Raw genomic sequence first — 25,750 nt, forward strand, 5'->3', positions numbered from 1 at the left:
ATACAGATTTGAAAGAAGGGACATGCATTCGCCTCTTCACACTTTTGACCACCATTTGCTTCCCAGTGGCTAAAACAGTGTCTGGAATACAATAAGTGCTCAGTTATATTTGATGAGATATTTAATGAAAGAATCGTATGTACATGTAATATTTTCCATGACCCAAGATGGGGAACTTTTTATTTACCAGTAATTATCAAAGGGAGACCACAGTATTTGTTTGGGAAAAATGATATTTTATTAAACGACTTGGAACAGAAAATGAGACTTTAAGGTCATGTCTAATCTATGACTGGTCTTCCCTGGTGGCCCCATGGTAAAGAATCCTGCCAATGCAGGAGACATGTTCAGTCCCTCGATTGGGAAGATCGCCTGGAGGAGGAGATAGCAACTGTTTCCAGTGTTCTTGCCTGGAAAATCCCATGGACAGAGGAGCCTGGGGGGATACAGTCCAGGGGATTGAAAAAAGAGACAGACATGACTTAGAGACTGCTGTTGCTGCTGCTGCTGCTGCTGCTGCTAAGTTGCTTCAGTCATGTCCAACTCTGTGTGGCCCCATAGACGACAGCACATCAGGCTTCCCTGTCCCTGGGATTTTCCAGACAGGAACACTGGAGTGGGTTGCCATTTCCTTCTCCAGTGCATGAAAGTGAAAAGTGAAAAGTGAAAGTGAAGTCGCTCAGTCATGTCCGACCCTGTGCGACCCCATGTACTGCAGCCTACCAGGCTCCTCCGTCCATGGGATTTTCCAGGCAAGAGTACTGGAGTGGGGTGCCATTGCCTTCTCCAGATTTAGAGACTAAACAACAACAATTCTTAGCTGGTGCTGGCTAGATAATTTCACAGGAGAGAAAAAATGCAGAGAGAAATTGGGAAGAGGAGAGAGAAGAGAGGGGTGAGAAGGTGGTGAAGGGTTCTGTGAGATGAGAACCTCTTCCCTTGGTCTGATCTCACTTTCATATGAAAATCATGAAGTGATTGATGTAGGTAGGCATCTCACAGAAAGAAAGATTTTTTAAATGATTATTCTTGGTGTAGATTGATGAGGGGGAAAAACAGCTGGCAGAAGAAGGAGAAAGAGCAAATCATTAGTGTGTTATTCCATGAATGTGTTATTTAAGTAGGTGGTTCCCACAGATCGCAGGAAGTCAGTGAGTGGTTGGGAGCAGGGCAAGAAGGTGAGGAAGGGGTTTGGGAGATGACTGAGGGTCTGCTGTCTTTCCAGGGATAAGGATACAACATGGACACCCTCCGGAAGTCACAGATTCCTCTCCCCCCACGCCATGCCTACCCACTCTACTGGCCATGTGAACCTGGAAACGTCACCTAACCTTCCTTCTAACTGTCTAAAAGCTTGGCAAAGAAGTGGAGAAATAAGACACAGGATGAGTCCTTACATAACCTGTGTAACCTATGTAAGATGGGAATTTCAGAGTTGAGGTTCTTGGCTCAGTTGATGGAAAATTAAATAACAATCAAAGTAAGAAAAAAGAAAAGAGAATTTTGGTTATTTTTGTAACATCCAGATTTTTAAGATAATATCCTGAATTGTGATTGATAATCTACCAGGACATATCAGATTTTTAGGAATTTCATATAATTTTTAGAACACATATTAATAACACTTATCCTTCCAATATAACCTAAGAAGGTTTATCATCCTTATTTGAGAATGCATGTGTGCTTAGGCACTTCAGTCGTGTCTGACTCTTTGAGACCCAACAGACTATAGCCTGATAGTCTCCTCTGTCCATGGGATTCTCCTGGCAAGGATACTGGAGTGGGTTGCCCTGCACTCTTCCAGGGGACCTGCTGATGGTACCCATGTAATTATATGTGCCAGTATGCCTAATTGTAATGAGGTAGCTATCATTCCTTGAGATGTTTTAGGAGCTTTCTGAAAAATCCCCAGAATAGCTAGAGGTCAAAAAATATTTCATTCGGGGCTTCTTTGGTGGCTCAGTGGTAAATCTGCCTGCCAAGGCAGGAGACATGGGTTCTGACACGGGCAGATTCTCATGTGTGAAAGCACTTGCAGAAGGTCAGCTTTCCTGCAGAGAGGTTCTGGCACTCCAAAAAAAATAAAAACAATTCTGGTCAAAGCAAAGTTGGAGGTGAGAGAATCTTTCCCCTCCCCCACACAAGGAAACATCCCCACACAGAAAAGGGGAGTGATGAGTGAGTGCTCAGCTACCCTAGTTCTGCAGGACATCGCAGAAAACACCTGAGAAGGACATCCACAGCAGCACCAGAGACCTGAGACGGGACCTCCATGAGGAGGGAGAGGAAAAATATTTGGAAAGACACAGATAAACATTTCAAAGGGGGTGAAAAGGATTGCTTTTCTCAGTGAGTCCATTCACATGCCTCTGGGAGCACCACACCAGGGAATGTCTCTGCTGCATCCACAGGAACCCTCAGTACCCCGAGTGCTGGTTCCACACCTCCCCACACTCTTCGGGGGCTCCTTGTGGGACCCTGCCCCTGCAATGTCCTGGGGATCTCGGGTAGACCAGAAGCAGGCTCAGAAAACCAGTCCCCGCTCTGGGCGAGGGCGCCCGCAGACTGGAGCTCTAGAGCCACCTTCTGGAAATCCAGAGACAAGTTTCCAGGAGGCAGCCTGGTGGGTTGTCAGAGCAGAGAGACAGAAAAGCTTCAGAATTCTCCCACAAGGCCTCCCTGGTGGTTCAGTGGTTAAGAATCCGCCTGCCAAGGCAGAGGACCCAGGTTCAGTCCCCTGTCTGGGAGGACCCCATATGCCATGGGACAACTAAGCCCACATGCCACAACTACTGCAGCCTGTGCTCTGCAGCAAGAGAAGCCACCCAAGGAGAAGCCCGTGCACCGCAACTAGGGAAAGACTGTGCAGTAACCAAGATCCAGGGCAGACACACTTCATCAATTAATTTAAGATTATTAAAAAGGATTATCCCACAAGAGGGAACAGAAAGAGTGAAATAAGTGTACTGATACAAAGACAGAGAAAATCCCAGAAAATAACTCCACCATGAAACAACAGTACCCCAGTTGAAGTTAACCACCAAAGATTGAAGGTGGTGTCTACTACAAATACAAAAGTATAGTATAGAATTATACTCACAGTTCTACTCACCTTCATCCTCTTGGGAGCAGCCTCTCCACTGAGGAATATAGTACCACTTTAATTCCCAGAATTTTCTGCTTTGAGTCAGATGAGAGAAACTCAGAGAAGGCTTCTTTCTGCATCTGTTGCATCTCAGGTGTTTTCCCTTTAAAATAATCTTCCTAACAACTCTGGGTTCAAGAGCATCCCCACACAACCAACTAAAACTCACCACAACAGCTTAAGCTGCTTCATTCCTTTTGTGGAGTTGGCTTTTCAAGGATAGACACTTAGATCAATGGGATAGAATCGACAGTCCTGAAACAAATACTTACATTTATGGTTCGTTTTACCCATGGGAACCAAGACAATACAATGGGTAAAAGATAATGTCATCAACAATAGTGCTCAGACAAGTATACATCCATATGCAAATAAATAAACCTGGACCACTACTTCACAGTAAAAAAAAAAGAAAGAAAGAAAAATTAACGGAAGCTTGAACTACGACATGTCGTCCCCACAGTGACAGTGTCTGGCTGGTGTTTTAGCAAGTGTGTCACTTGTTGTATGTCAGAAACTTGTCCACTCTCTAACCCCTCGCTACTTGCTCATCCCTCCCCTCCGACTCCTGATTTTTACCTTCTGTGAGACCTACTGCTTTTGACCTCCTTCAGCATATCTCCCTTTCCTCCCTTGGTGCTCAGTCTTCCCAGGAAACAGACTCCTCGGGATCCTATTCCATCCCTTTGTGCAAGGCTGGCTGCAGACATGACACTTGTTCAATGCTTTTGTTGCTTGAATTCACATCAGAGACTGTAAACTCCCCTTCTCCTGGTTGGGGTCCAGCTGGGCTTGGGGGTCGGTCCCCCACATTGGAGTGTCTCAGGTCAGGTGCAGGCTGTGGGGAGTTGAGTCATGTAAGAGGACTGGGTAGGAGGAGGAGTGTGAGTGGGTCCCCAGTTCTGCTTATGGTCCTTGATGATCAATGAATTCAAGTGTTCCTGGAAATAATCAAGAAACACAATAGAGATGGAAAGGTTATATTTGACGCACACTGAGGATTATAGTGTGACAAGGACGAGCCAGCCTCTCTGAGAGCTCTGAGGAACTGCTCTGCTCAAGCATGGTTTCCAGCACAGTCTTATACCTCATGCATACAAAGCTCACACATCAACACGACAGGGTGTATTCCTTCAAGGTTTCAAAAGAGACAGACCTAGTACATAGACAGTGAGACAGCAGGACTCTGGTTTCTGAGAAGGGAACCTTATCTTCCAGGGAGTGTTAACCCAGACACCATAAGAAGGGATTTGCAGATTTTCTTTACCTCAATGGTTAAAGCAGATGAGCTGTGAGGGTCTGACAGGCTGTCTTAGTTCACACACAGTTCAGGCTGAACCATGGATGAGCCCAAATGACTTCCCCATGCCTTAATATGTGAACATCCTCTCCATCACAAGCAGATAAAAAATCTTAGAACCATATGATCCAGCAATTCTATCTCTGAGGATGTGCCCAGAACAATTGAAATCACACCCTGGAAGAGATATATGTTCACTCAGGTTCATAGCAGCTCTATTCACAATATTTAAATCATGAAAGCAAACTGACTATCCATTTGCCAAAGAATAGGTAAACCAAATATGGTATATACCAATAATAAAGTATTATTCAGCATTTAAAAAGAAGAGAAGGGACTTCCCTGGTGGTCTAGTGGTTAAGAATCTTCCTTGCAATACAATGTATATCGGTCAATCCCCAGTCAGGGAACTAAAATCCCACATGCCCCCAGAGCAAGTCTGAGAGCTGCAACTAAATAAAGCTTTCCAGCTGCAACAAAGACTCAGCACAGCTAAAATTTTTTTTTAAAAAATTTTTTTAACTTTACAATATTGTATTGGTTTTGCCAAATATCGAAATGAATCCGCCACAGGTATACATGTGTTCCCCATCCTGAACCTTCCTCCCTCCTCCCTCCCCATACCATCCCTCTGGGTCATCCCAGTGCACCAGCCCCAAGCATCCAGTATCGTGCATTGAACCTGGACTGGCAACTCGTTTCATATATATTATACATATTTCAATGCCATTCTCCCAAATCATCCCACCCTCTCCCTCTCCCACAGAGTCCAAAAGACTGTTCTATACATCAGTGTCTCTTTTGCTGTCTCATATACAGGGTTATTGTTACCATCTTTCTAAACTCCATATATATGCGTTAGTATACTGTATTGGTGTTTTCCTTTCTGACTTACTTCACTCTGTATAATAGGCTCCAGTTTCATCCACCTCATTAGAACTGATTCAAATGTATTCTTTTTAAGGGCTGAGTAATACTCCATTGTGTATATGTACCACAGCTTTCTTATCCATTCATCTGCTGATGGACATCTAGGTTGCTTCCATGTCCTGGCTATTATAAACAGTGCTGCAATGAACATTGGGGTACACGTGTCTCTTTCAATTCTGGTTTCCTCAGTGTGTATGCCCAGCAGTGGGATTGCTGGATCATAAGGCAGTTCTATTTCCAGTTTTTTAAGGAATCTCCACACTGTTCTCCATAGTGGCTGTACTAGTTTGCATTCCCACCAACAGTGTAAAAGGGTTCCCTTTTCTCCACACCCTCTCCAGCATTTATTGCTTGTAGACTTTTGGATTGCAGCCATTCTGACTGGTGTGAAATGGTACCTCATAGTGGTTTTGATTTGCATTTCTCTGATAATGAGTGATGTTGAGCATCTTTTCATGTGTTTGTTAGCCATCTGTATGTCTTCTTTGGAGAAATGTCTATTTAGTTCTTCTACATATAAAACCCTAAAGACTCCACCAGAAAATTACTAGAACTAATCAATGATTATTGTAAAGTTGCAGGATATAAAACCAACACACAGAAATCCCTTGCATTCCTATACACTAATAATGAGAAAACAGAAAGAGAAATTAAGGAAACAATTCCATTCACCATTGCAATGGAAAGAATAAAATACTTCGGAATATATCTACCTAAAGAAACTAAAGACCTATATATAGAAAACTATAAAACACTGGTGAAAGAAATCAAAGAGGACACTAATAGATGGAGAAATATACCATGTTCATGGATTGGAAGAATCAATATAGTGAAAATGAGTATACTACCCAAAGCAATTTATAGATTCAATGCAATCCCTATCAAGCTACCAATGGTATTCTTAACAGAGCTAGAACAAATAATTTCACAATTTATATGGAAATACAAAAAACCTCGAATAGCCAAAGCAATCTTGAGAAAGAAGAATGGAACTGGAGGAATCAACCTACCTGACTTCAGGCAAAGCCACAGTCATCAAGACAGTATGGTACTGGCACAAAGACAGAAATATAGATCAATGGAACAAAATAGAAAGCCCAGAGATAAACCCATGCACATATGGACACCTTATCTTTGACAAAGGAGACAAGAATATACAAAGCTTCTGTACAACAAAGGAAACTATAAGCAAGGTGAAAAGACAGCCTTCAGAATGGGAGAAAATAATAGCAAATGAAGCAACTGACAAACAACTAATCTCAAAAAATGTTTTTTTTAAAAAAGGGGAATATAACATAAGCTACAATGCAATGACCTAGTGGACATTATAGTAAGTAAAAGAAGTGTGACAAGAAATGACAAATACCATATGATTCCATTTAAATGAAGTGGTCATATTCATAGAGACAGAAAGTAGAGTGGTGATTGACAGGAACTGGGAAAGAAGAAAGCAGACATTTTGTTGAATGTGTAGAGATTCAGTTTTGCCAAATGAAAAAAGTCCTGGAGTTTGGTTACACAAAATGTGAATGAACTTCACATGACCAAAATGCACACTTAAAGATGGCTAAAACTGTAAATGTAATGCAATATGTATTTTAAGATAAAAGAAATTTACAACCTCCCCTGAGGGTAACCACAGAAGAGTTAAGAGCTGATACCAACACGGCAGATGCTCCCCACCCGCCCAGCCCCATCCCCACCCCAACAACCAGGGGGTGAAGGCTGTCTTCTGTGCTCAGGACTCCCTGCTTCGGTTCTTGGAAATGTTTCAGCTCCAGCCCTACACAGCTTAACCTCAGCCTCCTTGACTGACCCAGTGCTCCAGGCTCTGCTCCAAGGATCCAGTAAGTCTCAGGTCACCCTTTTCTGTAGGAGAATGGGCGCTGAGTTCATATCCTCCCAAAGAGACCTCTGCAACTCCAGAGTGCAGGGGTCAGCTTGGCTCCAGCCTGAGGACGGAGAGACCCTTTTTTTAGTTGAAAGGAGGAGAAGGTGAGAACTGTTGTGTTTGTGAGAGAATGGGTGGGGGTGGGGGTTTGGATCAAGTCTGGAGGTTGGGAGACTCTTTTTAGACTAATGTTCAAACAATATGAAAGAATGCCTTTAGGACAGGGGGAAGGGGAATTTAGGGAGTTTGGGATGGACATGCACACACTGCTATACTTAAAATGGATAACCAACAAGGACATACTGTAGACACAGCGAACTCTGCTCAATGTTATGTGGCAGCCTGGATGGGAGGGGAGTTTGGGAGAGAATGGATACATGTATATGTGTGTATATATATATATGTTTGGTTGGGTCCTTTTGCAGTCCACCTGAAACTATCACAACACTATTTTTTATAAACTTTTTATAAATTTTTTATAAAATTTTATTATTATAAACTTTTATATAGGGTTTCCATTATGTGAATCACTGATTTCAGTCTCCTGTATACTGTTGGCCCTCCAAATTTATGGGTTCTTCCTCTGTGGATATTGGGGCAACTCTATCGATGTGAACAGCTGTGGATTTTGGTATGTGCAGAGGACTACTGCATGGTAATTTATATTAAGTCATTTTTGGTTTTTCTACACCTGGGAACTCTGTGAAGCTGGCTCTATTATTTATCATTGGCAGCAATTTCTTAAATGGTTGTAAGATACTCATGACATAAATTAATCATCTTAACAATTTTAAGTGTACAGCGGGGGAAAGAGAGGGGGGTGCAGGTTGAGGAAGTAACACTGACATGTATACACTGTCATGTGTGAAATAGCTAGCTAGTGGGAAGCTGCTGTATAACATGGGGAGCCCAGTCTGACGCTCTGTGATGACCTAGAGGGGTGGGATAAGGGGGATGGAAGGGAAGGTCAAGAGGGAAAGGAACACATATATAGTTACAACTGATTCATGTTGTTGTACAGCAGAAACCAACACGACATAGTAAAGCAATTATGCTCCAATTAAAAATTTTTAAGTATACAGTTCAATAATGTTATCTATATTTACATTGTTGTGCAGCCAATCTCTAGATCATTTTTCATCTTGTGAAACTAAAACTTTGTCCCCATTTTATGATAACTCTCCACTTCACCCTTCACTCCAGCCACTGGAAAACCACCATTTTGCTTTCTGTCTCTATAATTTGATAACTCTCAGAAGTTCACAGAAGTGGAATCATGCAGTATTTGTCTTCTTGTTATTGGCTGAGGTTACTTAGCATAATATGCTCAAGGTTCCTCCATGTTGTAGCACACATCAGAATTTCCTTGACTTTTTAAGGCTGCATAATATTCCACTGTGTATATAGACCACATGGTGCTTATCCATTCTTTTATGGAAGGACATTTGGGTTGCTTCCAACTTTCAGCTATTGTGATAACACTTTCGAACATGAGTGTACTAATATCTCTTTGAGATCCTATTTTCCATTCTTTGGGATATACACCCATAAGGTGAATGGATCATATGGTAAATCAATCCACTTTTAGCTTTTAGAGGAATGACCACAGCAGATGCCGCATTTAACATGCACAAGGATTCATTAGTTCAGTTCAGTTCAGTCGCTCAGTCATGTCGACTCTTTGCAACCCCATGAATCGCAGCACGCCAGGCCTCCCTGTCCATCACCAACCCCCGGAGTTCACTCAGACTCACGTCCATCGAGTCAGTGATGCCATACAGCCATCTCATCCTCTGTCGTCCCCTTCTCCTCCTGCCCCCAATCCCTCCCAGCATCAGAGTCTTTTCCAATGAGTCAACTCTTCACATGAGGTGCCCAAAGTACTGGAGTTTCAGCTTTAGCATCCTTCCTTCCAAAGAAATCCCAGGGTTGATCTCTTTCAGAATGGACTGGTTGGATCTCCTTGCAGTCCAAGGGACTCTCAAGAGTCTTCTCCAACACCACAGTTCAAAAGCATCAATTCTTCGGCACTCAGCTTTCTTCACAGTCCAACTCTCACATCTATACATGACCACTGGAAAAACCATAGCCTTGACTAGACGGACCTTTGTTGGCAAAGTAATGTCTCTGCTTTTCAATATGCTATCTAGGTTGGTCATAACTTTTCTTCCAAGGAGTAAGTGTCTTTTAATTTCATCAGCAGAACATAGTCAAGAAGAAAATGGAGGTCCGTATAAGTGAATGACTTCTTCAAAGACACAGGGGTGTTGAGGAAGCCAATATTCTAATAATATTCTCCTGGGTTCTTAACCTTGCTCTTAACCAAAGTGCTGGGCTTGGACTTAAGAGTATCAGAAGAGAGAACCCCCTGAAGGTAACTCGTGGTCATCCTAGCCCTGCAGAGCCATGTAGTGAGGAGACATTTCAGGCCTCAAAGGAGCAGGAAACAGAGTCCTGTCATTTCTAATTCAGAATGAAGGTTGGTCCCCCCTCCCTCCAAGCAGTTGGAAGACCTCTCTGGTTTGATGCTATGACTGAGTTAGTCTAGAGTCTGTCCCTCCCTACAATTCCATCTCACTCTGCCCCAAAGCAGAGTTCCTATTCCATGTCACTCTGCAAGCAATGAAACAGGAAGCTCTCAGGTTTCAGGATCCTTGGTGAAAAAATTATGCGGAGTCTGAGCTCTTTGATTACCAAGCTCCTAAAACAGTCACTTCATATGTATCAAAGAGGGGATGAAATAATGATGATGACAATTTTCCCTGCATTATACAGGAAAAGAGGGCAAAGGTGGTATGTAGTTTGTGAAAACTCAGAAAAATTATTATGTTCCAGAGCTGGTTGATTTCAATTAAAAAATCATATTCTTAACCATTCATTTATTAAACCATTCATTTATTCATTCATGCATGCTCAGTCATGTCTGACTTTTGGCAACCCCTTGGACGGTAGCCTTCCAGGCTCCTCTGTCCATGGACTTTCCAGGCAAGAATCCTGGAATGGGTTGCCATTTTGTCTCCTGCATCTCCTGCATTGGTAGGTGGAGTCTTTACCGCTGAGCCACGTGGGAAGCCCCTCTTATCCACTCAATTTATACCAGTTAAGCAGCTTCTGTGTGTCAACACTGCATTTGAGGCTTTTTCTTCCCAAGAAGCAGAAAACATATCCAGGTTCTTTAGCTGGTCTAATAAGTAAATTGATGTGAGACAAATCAACAAATTTAATTTGTTATATATGTGAAATTGTGAAAGTGAAAGTCACTCAGTTGTGTCCAACTCTTTGTGACCCCATGAACTATATAGTCCATGGAATGCAGGCCAGAATACTGGAGTGGGTAGTCTTTCCCTTCTCCAGGGGATCTTCCCAACCCAGGGACTGAACCAAGGTCCCCGGCATTGCAGGCAGATTGTTATGTATGAGAACCCCATAAAAACTTGAGGCTCAAGAGAGTCAAGCAATGGAGGCTTATATGGTATCGTGAGTTTAACAGAACAAGGGAAGAATCTGGGGCTTCAAAGGGGAGGAAGACAGCTCAAAGGAAGATGGGAAGAGCAAACGCTTGGTGAACAAATGTTTGCCACTCCAAGCAGGGGAGACCTTCTGAGATTAAAAAGTTCTCTCTGGTAATAGCTCTCTTCCTGGCTTAGGTCCCCTAATCCAACTATTTTGAGCAGTTAAGAGAGAGGCAAGGAGCTTCTCCAGAGTCTGCTGGGTCTTAACTGCCTTCAGCTCAAAACAGTCTACCTGCCAAAGGAGTACATTTGGGGAGATAGAATCCACTCCATCTCACTTTCCTTCAAGCAACCTTTCCAGTAACTTTGAATCATATTAAAAGATGTATTTACGTTTAAGGAACCAAAGCTCTGAGACAGAGAACTTGATCAATGTGTCCTTTTACCACCTGCTCCCCATCACTCCATTGCTCCATGGAATTGGACTCCCAGGATCAAGGGCAGATGGGACTTTTTTTTTTTTTATTGAAGTAGTGTTGTTTAAAGCCTCTTCCCTGATAGCTCAGTTGGTAAAGAATCCACCTGCAATGTGGGAAACCCTGGGTTGATTCCTGGTTTGGGAAGATTCACTGGAGAAGGGATAGGCTAAATTTCTGCTGTACAAATTCAGTGATACATATGTGTATTCTTTTTCATCTTCTTTTCCATCCTGGTTTATCACACAATATTGAGTAGTTTCCTGGGCTACACAGTTAGGACCTTGTTGTTTAAGATGGACATTCTTAATGACTTTGTGTCTTGCATTCCTCAGCAGATCGTAGCCTCCTCAACTCCATCAAGGATGCTGCGTCAATATGTTCACCAACTTGGTCAGAAGCTGGTCCACAGGCGGCCACTGGAGCCCATAGAGGAGTCTGAGAGTCCCGTGGCTCATCTAAACACGCTGGACCTGGTGGGCTTCGGTGTGGCCAGCACCTTGGGAGCAAGTGTGTACATCGTGGCTGGTGCAGTGGCCAAATACATAGCTGGACCAGCAACCATCATCTCCCTCTTGGTGGCCGCCCTGTCTTGTGTGGTGTGTGGGCTCTGCTATGCGGAGTTATGGGCCCAGGTACCATGCTCTGGTTCTGTGTATCTCTACAGCTATGTCACAATGGGACAACTGTGTGCCTTCATCATTGGCTGGAACCTCATCCTGTATTTAGTCATTGGTGAGATGATGGAGTGGGGGAAAGTGTGGGCCTTAAGATCAGGAAGCAAGGTGGAAGGAGGGTTGGGGTCTTCTCTCATTCACAAACACTTTGTTATCTACCTTGTTGAGGAGGAGGATACCATTGGCAGGAAAACCCCACAACTTCATTGTACTCAGCTCTATTCTGTTTCCTTAAATGATGATCCAGGAAACCGGAAGGAAAGGGGACTGTAGGGAGTGGGTGAGAGGGAGGCATGGCCCACAGGCTCATCCATTCACCATATTGAAGTTTTTGGTCACCTATTGTCTTCGTGGGATTTTCCTTTACCACGTGATTTAAAAATTTCAGCTCTCATCTCCCAGCCTCCCTAGTCCCACTTCTCTGTGTTCTTCTCTTGCATAACATTGATCTCCTCCTAATTATACCAAATAGTGAGACCTATTTTGTGAGTTATCTGGGTCTGCTCTTCCCACCCCAGGAGGAGAAACTCTTTGAGATTAGGTACTTTGTCTTTCTTTCATAATATATCCCATGGCACATAGTCAAGAATAAATTTGTGCTTGTTAATGAATATTCTTCTGCCTCTGCAGGCACTGCCAGTTTGTCCAAAGTGTGGAGCATCACCTTTGACAGCCTGATCGGAAACCACATCTCTCAGGCATTAGAGGGGACTTTCTCTCCGTATATGCCCTCTTTCCTGGCCACATTCCCAGACTTTGTCGCTCTGGCCCTGTTGCTTGTGATGATTGGTGAGAAGGGGACAGAGACAGGATGAGAAGAGTGGGGTGTGGAGCAGGAGCTGGGGAGGGAAAGACTTGGGTGCAGAATGAGGGGGGTTAAGACTGGAAGGAAAGGTGACAGGAGGGGAGGACACACACTGCTGTTTTTTATCCTTGGCACCACTGACAAATTGGGCTGGATCATTCTTAGTATGGGGGGCTGTCCTATGTATTGTAAGGTTTTTAAAACATCAGTGTTGGGTGTGGAGTAGCAAACATTCCCAGCCTTTACTCACTAGACACCACTGATGCCTTTCCTGCCCCCAAACTGTGACACCCAGAAAGTCTCCAGACAGTGCCAGCTGGTTGGGAAACAAAATTACCCCCGCTGAGAATCATTGACTTAGACCAACAAGCTTCTTCCTCCGTACTGAGATCAAAGATTGCTTTGTTTTTCAACTGAAAGGAAGTCCTCATAGCATAAAATTAATACTTTTATTATTATCTCCCAGCTTCATTTAGATATATATCACATACAGCACTGTATAAGTGTAAGTTATACAACCTGATTATTTCATAGACATGTATTGTGAGATACGAAATCAACCATCTGAAAGTGTACAATTCAGTGGCACTTAGAACATTCACCATGTTGTGCAACCATCGCCTCCATCTACTTCCAAACATGTTCATCTCCCCAAAAGAAAGACTGCTGAGCAGTCAGTGTCCTCGCCGCAGTCTGCAACTTCCCACCTCTGGGAACCATTAGTCTCCTTTCTCTTTCTATGGATTTATTTATTTTGAGTGTTTCATATTCCATCTATCCCATAGGAGTAATGCTTCTGGGCTCTTATGCATCACCCCTGGTCATCAAAGTGTTCACAGGCATCAACATTTTTGTTCCAATCTTCACAATCATCTCTGGCTTCATTAAGGGAGATCTGCACAACTGGGAACTCACAGAACAGGACTATAGACTGAACACATCTGGATCCAGTGATATCTATAGGTTAGGAGGCTATGACCCTTGGCCAGAGAAATTCTTTTGAAGGGGAGGAGGGGGCAGTGCAGAGCTGGGAATATGATAGGGACTAGAGAGATCTGGGCTGGTGAATCCACATGATCAGATGTTGGGGGTGCTGGAGCCCAGGACTTGTGGTATGAAGGGAGGAATCCAGTAGAGATGGCTGAGCACACCCCACCCATGTTCTTCCTCATTCCTTCTCTCACCATAGCTTGGGCCCTCTGGGTTCTGGAGGGTTTGTGCCCTTTGGCTTTGATGGGATTCTCCGAGGAGCGCCCTATGCTTCTACTCATTTGTTGGTTTCGATGGCATTGTCATGAAAGGTAACATGGTTATTGTGGATCCCATCAGGGGCTTGGGCACAGTTTCAGCTGCCTTGGGAACAGGGGTTGGCAGATGGTTAACCTGCTTTGGAAGATGCAAGAGGAAAGGGGATTTTTTCTTCTTTTTGCCTTCACACCAGTGTGTTTTCCTGACCCAGTACTTCCACATGCCTGCAGGGAGAGAAGCCCGAAATCCTCAGCGTTCCATCGCTTTGAGCATGGTGATCTCCATCTTCATCAGCTTTTTGGCATACTCTGGTGTCTCGGCGTCAATCACCCTCATGGTGCCCTACTACCAGATTCATCCTTACAGCCCCTTACCGCAGGCTTTTCTCCACGTTGAGTGGGACCCTGCCAGATATGTCATGGCTGTTGTCTTCTTGTGTGCTCTTTTATACAGGTCAGTGCCATGGTTTTCTCCCTGACTACTGTCAGATTCTCAGGCATCTGTCCATTGGTATGAGGGACAAGAGAGCAAGACACCCTACTCCATGTAGACAAGGGAGGAGATGCACTAGTCTATCCCTCTTCTCTATGTCCCCACACTTGTTTCTATTTTCTCTTCCAGCCTTCTGGGCACCATATTTTACATGTCGCAGTTGATCTGTGCAATGGCCAAGGATGGGCTCCTTTTCCGGGGCCTTGCCCAGATCCATCCCCGCACAGGCACCCCTGTTATGGCTGGAATGTCTTCTGGAATCCTCGCAGGTGAATAAATGAAACGCACCCCTTCTCCAATCAATTTCCTAACTTGGATATTTCTAGTGATTTCTCACCTACTTCTCCACCTTGTTTGTGCCTTCATTCTAGCCATGATGGCGTTACTCTTGGACCTCCAACATATTGTGGAACATATGTCAACTGGGATGATATTTGGTAACATCCTTGGTACTTTTTCTGTGCTTGTCCTCAGGTGAGGCTCCACTATACCTAAGCTGGGGGCCTTGGACCCATGGCGGTTGATGGGGAGGTGATTGTCTTCTGGTTTAACATTGCTTTCTATATATCCTGGTCTGCTTAAGGGAGGAAAGAGATGAATAGATTGTCTGATGTTGAGTTAGTAGTTCAGTTCAGTTTAGTCACTCAGTCGTGTCCGACTCTTTGCGACCCCATCGACTGCAGCATGCTATGCCTCTCTGTCCATCACTAACTCCCAGAGTTTACTCAAACATGTCCATTGAGTCGGTGATGCCATCCAACCATCTCATCTTCTGTCATCCCCTTTTCCTGCCTTCAGTCTTTCGCAGCATCAGGGTCTTTTCAAATGAGTCAGTCCTTCGCATCAGGTGGCCCAAGTATTGGATTTTCAGCTTCAGCATCAGTCCTTCCAAAGAATATTCAGGACTGATTTCCTTTAGGATGGACCTACTGGATCTCCTTGCTGTCCAAGGGACTCTCAAGAGTCCTCTACAACACCACAATTCAGAAGCATCAATTCTTCAACATTCAGCTTTCTTTATTTTTCTTTTTTTTTTTTTTTTTTAATCTGAAGAATATTGGTGGGTAAAAATCAAATAAGTGACCGCTGTTCAGGGTACCATTTTGCTACCGTCCCAGCAGCTTTAACAAAGGGATGTTTTCAACTAATCAGAAAAATGATTCAGCCATTAAAACATGTTTCCTTTTTTGCTGTTCTATTCCCTGTTGGATAACTTACATTCTACACATGGCAATCATTTTATTTTATTTTTATTTTTTTTTACGCATCAGAAAAAATTTTATTTCACGTTTTCCTTAAACGTTGCTAAAGAAATATTATAGAACTCAAATAGTATTACAACCACAATCCCCAATCTTCCTACTCCAATAATTATTTTTAGGCTTAATTTTATTTATTTTTTTTTTTGAAAATTTATGCCTTTATTTCAGTTGTTGTGTTGGCAATATCAATCTTAAAATAATGATGAAAAGTTAACTCTTTCCAAATATGGGTATTTTGGGTTATGGTGAAATAGCAGTAGCTTTAAAACAGTATAGTAGCTAGATCCTACCTATCTTTTCCTGGAATGCCCACTTCAACACCAAGCTGTCAGATACATTCCTGAACTTTTGAAGACATTATAATGATGGTAATGTCAGGCCAGGATAAAGAAAAACAGAAATGATCAGAAGACTGAGGGGAAAAAGACATGAGATGGAAAAAAAAAAATAGTTCGTATTGTCAACACCATCCAGTCTAGCAATTTTTACAGATGCTTTCTGTTTGCTCGAGACAGTTTATTGCTTATGTTATTTCTTCTGTTCCTTTTTTTTTTTAATTTTTCAGCACTTTATTTATTTTTTTTTTTTTATTTGATAAATTTAACGCCTTTTATTGCCATACCTCATTTTACTGTGCTTTGCTTTAGTGAACTTTATAGATACATGTTTTTTTTTTTTTTTTTTTTTTGTTAATTTTCTGTTTAGTTGATCTATCCATAAGTATGAGTGGGGTATTAAAGTCTCCCACTATTATTGTGTTATTGTTAATTTCTCCTTTCATACTTGTTAGAATTTGTCTTACATACTACATGCTCCCCATGTTGGGTGGATATATATTATATAATTGTTATATCTTCTTCTTGGATTGATCCTTTGATCATTATGTAGTGACCTTCTTTGTCTCTTTTTTTTACAGCCTTTGTTTTAAAGTCTAATTTATCTGATACGAGTATTGTGACTCCTGCTTTCTTTTGGTCCCAATTTGCATGGAAAATCTTTTTCCAGCCCTTCACTTTCAGTCTGTATGTGTCCTCTGTTTTGAGGTGGGTCTCTTGTAGACAACATATGTAGGGGTCTTGTTTTTGTATCCATTCAGCCAGTCTTTGTCTTTTGGTTGGGGCATTCAACCCATTTACGTTTAAGGTAATTACTAATAAGTATGATCCGTTGCCATTTACTTTATTGTTTGGGGTTCAATTTATACACCATTTTTGTGTTTCCTGTCTAGAGAATATCCTTTAGTATTTGTTGGAGAGCTGGTTTGGTGGTGCAGAATTCTCTCAGCTTTTGCTTGTCTGAGAAGCTTTTGATTTCTCCTTCATACTTGAATGAGATCCTTGCTGGGTACAATAATCTGGGCTGTAGGTTATTTTCTTTCATCATTTTAAGTATGTCTTGCCATTCCCTCCTGGCTTGAAGAGTTTCTATTGAAAGATCAGCTGTTATCCTTATGGAATTCCCTTGTGTGTTATTTGTTGTTTTTCCCTTGCTGCTTTTAATATTTGTTCTTTGTGTTTGATCTTTGTTAATTTGATTAATATGTGTCTTGGGGTGTTTCGCCTTGGGTTTATCCTGTTTGGGACTCTCTGGGTTTCTTGGACTTGGGTGATTATTTCCTTCCCCATTTTAGGAAGTTTTCAACTATTATCTCCTCAAGTATTTTCTCATGGTCTTTCTTTTTGTCTTCTTCTTCTGGAACCCTATGATTCAATGTTGTAGCGTTTAATATTGTCCTGGAGGTCTCTGAGATTGTCCTCATTTCTTTTAATTCGTTTTTCTTTTATCCTCTCTGATTCATTTATTTCTACCATTCTATCTTCTAATTCACTAATCCTATCTTCTGCCTCTGTTATTCTACTATTTGTTGCCTCCAGAGTGTTTTTAATTTCATTTATTGCATTATTCATTATATATTGACTCTTTTTATTTCTTCTAGGTCCTTGTTAAACCTTTCTTGCATCTTCTCAATCCTTGTCTCCAGGCTATTTATCTGTGATTCCATTTTAATTTCAAGATTTTGGATCAATTTCACTATCATTATTTGGAATTCTTTATCAGGTAGATTCCCTATCTCTTCCTCTTTTGTTTGGTTTGGTGGGCATTTATCCTGTTCCTTTATCTGCTGGGTATTCCTCTGTCTCTTCATCTTGTTTAAATTGCTGAGTTTGGGAGTCCTTTCTGTATTCTGGCAGTTTGTGGAGTTCTCTTTATTGTGGCGTTTCCTCGCTGTGTGTAGGTATGTAGAGGTGGCTTGTCAAGGTTTCCTGGTTAGGGAAGCTTGTGTCGGTGTTCTGGTGGGTGGAGCTGTATTTCTTCTCTTTGTTCAGTCGCTGTGGGGAGGGGAGGGAGGGATGCTGCAAACAAATGACACTGACGCGATGCGCTCGCAGTGCCTCAGCCACACTGGGTCTGCCCGCTCACGGCGCGTGTAGCCTCCTGCCCACACTGCTCAGGTTCTAGGTTGTTCCGCCGGGAACAATCCGAGGCTGGGCCTGGGTTGCATGCACCTCCCAGGTCCAAGCCGCTCAGGTTCAGGCACTCAGGTAGTCCTCAGAGGCGCAGACTCAGTTGGGGCTGCGTTTTGTGCTCTTCCCAGGTCCGAGCAGCTCAGGTGATGAGGTGTTTGGCGAGCACCAATGCTGCGACTTATCGCCTCCCCGCCACTTGGTTATCTGGGTGTAAAACCGGCGCACCTTCTCAGGCAGATGTTGACCGTCAGACCCCAATAAGTTTTAGTTAGCAAAGAAGCCAGTTTTATAGATAATGTCTCTCTGGGGCTGCGATTGCCCCCTTCTGGCTCTGGCTGCCTGTCACGGAGGGGAAGGTTTGCAGCCGGCTACCTCTGTTTAGTCCTTTGTTCCGTCGGCGCTGGCTGGCGGTGTCTTAGGTTAGGGCTGGCTTTTCGCATGGTAGATATCCCACAGTCTGGTTTGCTAGCCCAAATTATTTCGCTCAGATAGTGCTCAGGGTATTCAGGCCAGATTCTTACTCTCAGCGATGCAGCCCGCGCCGCGCCTCCCTGCCAGCCCCTACTTGCTAATGGCGGATGCAGGCGTCTGCGCTGCTTCTCCGCTGGAGGAGTTACCGTAGGGCTGCAATCTCACGAGTTTTAATTGTTTATTTATTTTTCTCCCTGTTATGTTGTCCTCTGTGCTTCCAAAGCTCGGCACGGATTCGGCAGTGAGAAGGTTTCCTGGTGTTTGGAAACCTCTCTCTTTTTAAGACTCCCTTCCCGGGACGGAGCTCCGTCCCTCCCTCTTTTGTCTCTTGTATTGTCTTTAATATTTTTTCCTACCTCCTTTCGAGGAGTTGGGTTGCTTTTCTGGGTGCCTGATGTCCTCTGCCGGCATTCAGAAGTTGTTTTGTGGAATTTACTCGACGTTTAAATGCTCTTTTGATGAATTTGTGGGGGAGAAAGTGTTTTCCCCGTCCTACTCCTCCGCCATCTTGGCGCCTTCCCTCAGCTTTCTTTATAGTCCAACTCTCACATCCATACATGACTACTGGAAAACCATAACTTTGACTAGACAGACCTTTGTTGGCAAAGTAATGTCTCTGTTTTCTAATATGCTGTCTAATTTGGTCATAACGTTTCTTCCAAGGAGCAAGCATCTTTTAATTTCATGACTGCAGTCACCATCTGCATTGATTTTGGAGCCCAAAAAAATAAGGTCTCTCACTGTTTCCATTGGTTTCCCCATTTATTTGCCACGAAGTGATGGGACCAGATGCCATGATCTTAGTTTTCTGAATGTTGACCTTTAAGCCAACTTTTTCACTTTCCTCTTTCACTTTCATCAAGAGGCTCTTTAGTTCTTCTTCACTTTCTGCCAAAAGAGTGGTGTCATCTGCATATCTGAGGTTATTGATATGTCTTCCAGCAATCTTGATTCCAGCTTGTGCTTCATCCAGTCCAGCATTTCTCATGATGTACTTTCCAATAGTCACGTATGGATGTGAGAGTTGGACTGTAAAGAAAGCTGAGTGCCGAAGAATTGATGTTTTTGAACTGTGGTGTTGGAGAAGACTCTTGGGAGTCCCTTGGACTGCAAGAAGATCCAACCAGTCCATTCTGAAGGAGATCAGCCCTGGGATTTCTTTGGAAGGAATGATGCTAAAGCTGAAACTCCAGTACTTTGGCCACCTCATGCAAAGAGTTGACTCATTGGAAAAGACTCTGATGCTGGGAGGGATTGGGGGCAGGAGGAGAAGGGGACAACAGAGGATGAGATGGCTGTATGGCATCACTGATTCGATGGACGTGAGTCTGGGTGAACTCCAGGAGTTGGTGATGGACAGGGAGGCCTGGAGTGCTGTAATTCATGCCATCACAAAGAGTTGGACACGACTGAGTGACTGAACTGAACTCTACATACAAGTTAAATAAGCAGGGTGACAATATACAGCCTTGACGTACTCCTTTTCATATTTGGAACCAGTCTGTTGTTCCATGTCCAGTTCTAACTGTTGCTTCTTGACCTGCATACAGATTTCTCAGGAGGCAGGTCAGGAGATCTGGTGTTCCCATCTCTAAGAATTTTCCACAATTTGTTGTGATCCACACAGTCAAAGGCTTTGGCATAGTCAATAAAGCAGAAATAGATGTTTTTCTGGAATTCTCTTGCTTTTTTGATGATCCAGCAGATGTTGGCAATTTGATCTCTGGTTCGTCTGCCTTTTCTAAAACCAGCTTGAATATCTGGAAGTTCATGGTTCACGTCCTATTGAAGCCTGGCTTGGAGAATTTTGAGCATTACTTTAGTAGCGTGTGAGATGAGTGCAAATGTGTGGCAGTTTGAGCACTCTTTGGCATTGCCTTTCTTTGGGATTGGAATGAAAACTGATCTTTTCCAGTCCTGTGGCCACTGCTGAGTTTTACAAATTTACTGGCATATTGAGTGCAGCACTTTCACAGCAACATCTTTTAGGATTTTAAATAGCTCAACTGGAATTCTGTCACCTCCACTAGTTTTGTTCATAGTGATGCTTCCTAAGGCCCATTTGACTTCACATTCCAGGATGTCTGGCTCTAGGTGAGTGATCACACCATCGTGGTTTTCTGGGTCATGAAAATGTTTCTGTATAGTTCTTCTGTGTATTTTGCCACCTATTCTTAATATCTTCTGCTTCTGTTAGGTCCACACCATTTTTGTCTTTATTGTGTCCATCTCTGCATTAAATGTGCCCTTGTTATATCTAATTTACTTGAAGAGATCTCTATATTTCCCATTCTATTGTTTTCCTCTATTTCTTTGCACTGATCATTGAAGAAATCTTTCTTATCTCTCCTTGCTATTCTTTGGAACTCTGTATTCAAATGGGTATATCTTTCCTTTTCTCCTTTGCCTTTCACTTCTCTTCTTTTCACAGCTATTTGCAAGGCCTCTTCAGACAACCATTTTGCCTTTTGCATTTCTTTTTCTTGGGATGGTCTTGATCCCTGCCTCCTGTACAATGTCATGAACCTCTGTCCATAGTTCTTCATGCACTCTATCAGATCTAATCCCTTGAATCTATTTCTCACTTCCACTGTATACTGGGATACGGTCATAAGGGATTTGATTTACGTCATAACTAAATGGTCTAGTGGTTTTCTCCACTTTCTTCAATTTCAGTCTGAATTTGGCAATAAGGAGTTCATGATCTGAGGCACAGTCAGCTCCTGGTCTTGTTTTTGCTGACTGTATAGAGCTTCTCCATCTTTGGCTGCAAAGAATATAATCAATCTGATTTCAGTGTTGATCATCTGGTGATGTTCATGTTTAGAGTCTTCTCTTGTGTTGTTGGAAAAGGGTGTTTGCTATGGCCAGTGTGTTCTCTTTGAAAAAACTCTATTAGCCTTTGCCCTGCTTCATTCTGTACTCCAAGGCCACATTTGCCTGTACTCCAGGTATTTCTTGAGTTCCTACTTTTGCATTCCAGTCCCCTATAATGAAAGGGACATCTTTTTTGGGGTATTAATTCTAGAAGATCTTGTAGATCTCCATAGAGCCATTCAGTTTCAGCTTCTTCAGCATTACTGGTCGGGCCATAGACTTGGATTACTGTGATATTGAATGGTTTGTCTAGAAACAGAGATCATTCTGTCGTTTTTGAGATACGTCCAAGTACTGCATTTCAGACTCATTGTTCAACTGTGATGGCTACTCCATTTCTCCTAAGGGATTTTTGCCCACAGTAGTAGAGATAATGGTCATTTGAGTTCAATTCACCCATTCCAGTCCATTTTAGTTCACTGATTTCTAAAATGTCAATGTTCACGCTTGTCATCTCCTGTTTGACCACTTCCAATTTGCCTTGATTTATGGACCTAACATTTCAGGTTCCTATGCAATATTGCTCTTTACAGCATTGGACTTCACTTCCAACACAATTCACATCCACAAGTGGATGTTGTTTTTGTTTTGGCTCCATCCTTTCATTCTTTTTTTTTTTTATAATTAATTTTATTTTATTTTTAAACTTTACATAATTGTGTTAGTTTTGCCAAATATCAAAATGAATCCGCCACAGGTATACATGTGTTCCCCATCCTGAACCCTCCCCCCTCCTCCCTCCCCATACCATCCCTCTGGGTCGTCCCAGTGCACCAGCCCCAAGCATCCAGTATCGTGCATCGAACCTGGACTGGCGACTCATTTCATACATGATATTTTACATGTTTCCATGCCATTCTCCCAAATCTTCCCACCCTCTCCCTCTCCCACAGAGTCCATAAGACTGTTCTTTCTGGAGTTATTTCTCCACTGATCTTCGGTAGTGTATTGGGCACCTACCGACCTGGGGAGTTCATCTTTCAGTGTCCTATCTTTTTGCCTTTTCGTACTGTTCATGGGGTTCTCAAGGCCACATTACTGAATTGGTTTGCCATTCCTTTCTCCAGTGGATCACGTTTTGTCAGAAGAGACTGTTATTATTGCCTTAATACCTCTATTCAGGTACCAGCCAGACCTGAATGAGAAAACAGAGGAGGAAGTTGAAATGGAGCCTGAAGTTGAAATGGAGCCTGAAGTTGAAGAACATCTTTTGGACTCCGTACCTGTAGCCAGCACTTCAAGGATTCTAGAGTCTGTGGTTCCCTACCAGCACCATCCCCATCCAGAAATCTGGCCAGATTGTCTATGGATGTGCCTCCCTGCTTGGTGAGCACTGGAATTTTTCTTTGGTCCCATTCTGAAATTGACAGGATGGGGTGGGATTCTGCCTTTGGCTGTTCAGGAGGAGTCATGGAGATATTATGGCCCTTCCTGATGTTGGTGGTTTCAGGGAGGGGTGTGACCCAAGGTCCTGACATCTTTGTCTTCTGGGTCCAGCCTGTTCTCCTCCACCTTGACCCTTGCAGTTCTCCTGCTGATAATCCTGAGTCTGATCCTGGCCCAGTGGCCCAGCCAGGTGTTCTCTGGAGACCCTGTGCTCACAACAGTGGCTGTGCTGCTGCTGCTGCTCATCACTGGGGTCACGGTCATCATCTGGAGGCAGCCCCAGGACCCTTCTCCTCTAATGTTCAGGGTAGGTGACCCTATGTGTCCAAAGTGTCTACCTTGGATAAATGAAGTCTGCATGCTTTGAGGTCTGAACATCCTCTGCTGGCCCGAGAAGAAGACAAGTTGCTAAAACAAACGGACCCTTCCATGATGCACACTCAGTGCTTTACATACACAATCTCAGTAGGCACTGAACATACAGCCTGAATTGCACTGAACTTGTCCTGCCCACATTGGGTAGGGTCTCCCTTTCAGACATCTGGGGTGTGTCCAGGGATAAACTGACTCTGCCCACAGGTCCCTGCTCTGCCTGTCCTCCCACTGGTGAGCATCTTTGTGAATGTTTACTTGATGATGCTGATGACCTCGAGGACTTGGACACAATTTGGCATCTGGAATGCCATTGGTAAGTGGTTTTCTGGGATAAAGAGGCTTATTGAGTGACCGAATCCAACCATCTTCCTACCACCTCCCTTAGACTGTGTCAAACACCATAATAGGAGGTCTATTGGGCATTTGTAAGTGAGGAGAGCACCTACTTTTTCTTCTCATTGTCTCATTTCCCTACTAGGATTTGTCATATACTTTGGATATGGGATCCGACACAGCCTGGAGGAGAACAATGATCAACAGCCACCAGCCTCCACTTCCCAGACTCTTGACAAAAACATCCCTGGTGCTGAGTCATCTTAACCACAGGAAGTAGATGCTGTATGGAATCCTTTCAGGCACTGGAGGATCTTCTGGTTCAAAGGACGCTGTGAGCCTCTATGGACTGTGAAGGTGGAGGCACTTAGAGCCTTGTATTTATTGTTTATGGACAAAGTGACTGTAACTTTGTATAACTTTTTTTTTTAATTTTATTTTATTTTTAAACTTTATAATATTGCATTAGTTTTGCCAAATATCGAAATGAATCCGCCACAGGTATACCCGTGTTCCCCATCCTGAACCCTCCACCCTTCTCCCTCCCCTCCCCTCCCTCTGGGTCGTCCCAGTGCACCAGCCCCAAGCATCCAGTACCGTGCATCGAACCTGGACTGGCGACTCGTTTCATACATGATATTATACATGTTTCAATGCTATTTTCCCAAATCTCCCCATGCTCTCCCTCTCCCACAGAGTCCATAAGACTGATCTATACATCGGTGTCTCTTTTGCTGTCTCGTACACAGGGTTATTGTTTCCATCTTTCTAAATTCCATATATATGCGTTAGTATACTGTATTGGTGTTTTTCTTTCTGGCTTACTTCACTCTCTATAATAGGTTCCAGTTTCATCCATCTCATTAGAACTGATTCAAATGTATTCTTTTTAAGGGCTGAGTAATACTCCATTGTGTATATGTACCACAGCTTTCTTATCCATTCATCTGCTGATGGACATCTAGGTTGCTTCCATGTCCTGGCTATTATAAACAGTGCTGCGATGAACATTGGGGTACATGTGTCTCTTTCCCTTCTGGTTTCCTCAGTGTGTATGCCCAGCAGTGGGATTGCTGGATCATAAGGCAGTTCTATTTCCAGTTTTTTAAGGAATCTCCACACTGTTCTCCGTAGTGGCTGTACTAGTTTGCATTCCCACCAACAGTGCAAGAGAGTTCCCTTCTCTCCACACCCTCTCCAGCATTTACTGCTTGTAGACTTATGGATTGCAGCCGTTCTGACTGGCATGAAATGGTACCTCATAGTGGTTTTGATTTGCATTTCTCTGATAATGAGTGATGTTGAGCATCTTTTCATGTGTTTGTTAGCCATCTGTATGTCTTCTTTGGAGAAATGTCTATTTAGTTCTTTGGCCCATTTTTTGATTGGGTCATTTATTTTTCTGGAGTTGAGCTGTAAGAGTTGCTTGTATATTTTTGAGATTAGTTGTTTGTCAGTTGCTTCATTTGCTGTTATTTTCTCCCATTCTGAAGGCTGCCTTTTCACCTGGCTAATAGTTTTCTTTGTTGTGCAGAAGCTTTTAAGTTTAATTAGGTCCCATTTGTTTATTTTTGCTTTTATTTCCAATATTCTGGGAGGTGGGTCATAGAGGATCCTGCTGTGATGTATGCCGGAGAGTGTTTTGCCTATATTCTCCTCTAGGAGTTTTATAGTTTCTGGTCTTACATTGAGATCTTTAATCCATTTTGAGTTTATTTTTGTGTATGGTGTTAGAAAGTGGTCTAGTTTCATTCTTTTACAAGTGGTTGACCAGTTTTCCCAGCACCACTTGTTAAAGAGGTTGTCTTTAATCCATTGTATATTCTTGCCTCCTTTGTCAAAGATAAGGTGTCCATAGGTGCGTGGGTTTATCTCTGGGCTTTCTATTTTGTTCCATTGATCAATATTTCTGCCTTTGTGCCAGTACCATACTGTCTTGATAACTGTGGCTTTGTAATAGAGCTTGAAGTCAGGCAGGTTGATGCCTCCATTTCCTGTATAACTTTTAAATAAACTTTTTAAAGATTAGAAAAGTGCAGCAAGATGAATTTTCACAAAGAAATTACAAAGTAAGCAGCAACCAGAAGAAGAAATGAAACACTCAGCTGCACATAAGAAGCTCTTCCTCTTGCCTCTTTTCAGTGACTCCCACACCAGAGCCT

General features: G+C 43.0%; 1 protein-coding gene across 1 annotated transcript; it reads left to right on the top strand.

Annotated features, from left to right (window-relative positions):
- Window positions 1-11,559: 11,559 nt before the first annotated feature.
- On the top strand, window positions 11,560-23,855 carry LOC102278971 (cationic amino acid transporter 3-like). Its single transcript, XM_014483181.2, is given in 13 exon segments — window positions 11,560-11,929; window positions 12,502-12,660; window positions 13,462-13,639; window positions 13,866-13,924; window positions 13,927-13,977; window positions 14,155-14,377; window positions 14,546-14,685; window positions 14,788-14,890; window positions 22,617-22,754; window positions 22,756-22,820; window positions 23,021-23,187; window positions 23,460-23,568; window positions 23,734-23,855. Coding segments are annotated over 13 exon segments (1,884 nt in total).
- The last annotated feature ends 1,895 nt before the right edge of the window (window positions 23,856-25,750 follow it).

Source organism: Bos mutus, chromosome 18, assembly GCF_027580195.1.
Source record: "Bos mutus isolate GX-2022 chromosome 18, NWIPB_WYAK_1.1, whole genome shotgun sequence".
In the NCBI taxonomy this organism is placed as follows: Eukaryota; Metazoa; Chordata; class Mammalia; order Artiodactyla; family Bovidae; genus Bos; species Bos mutus.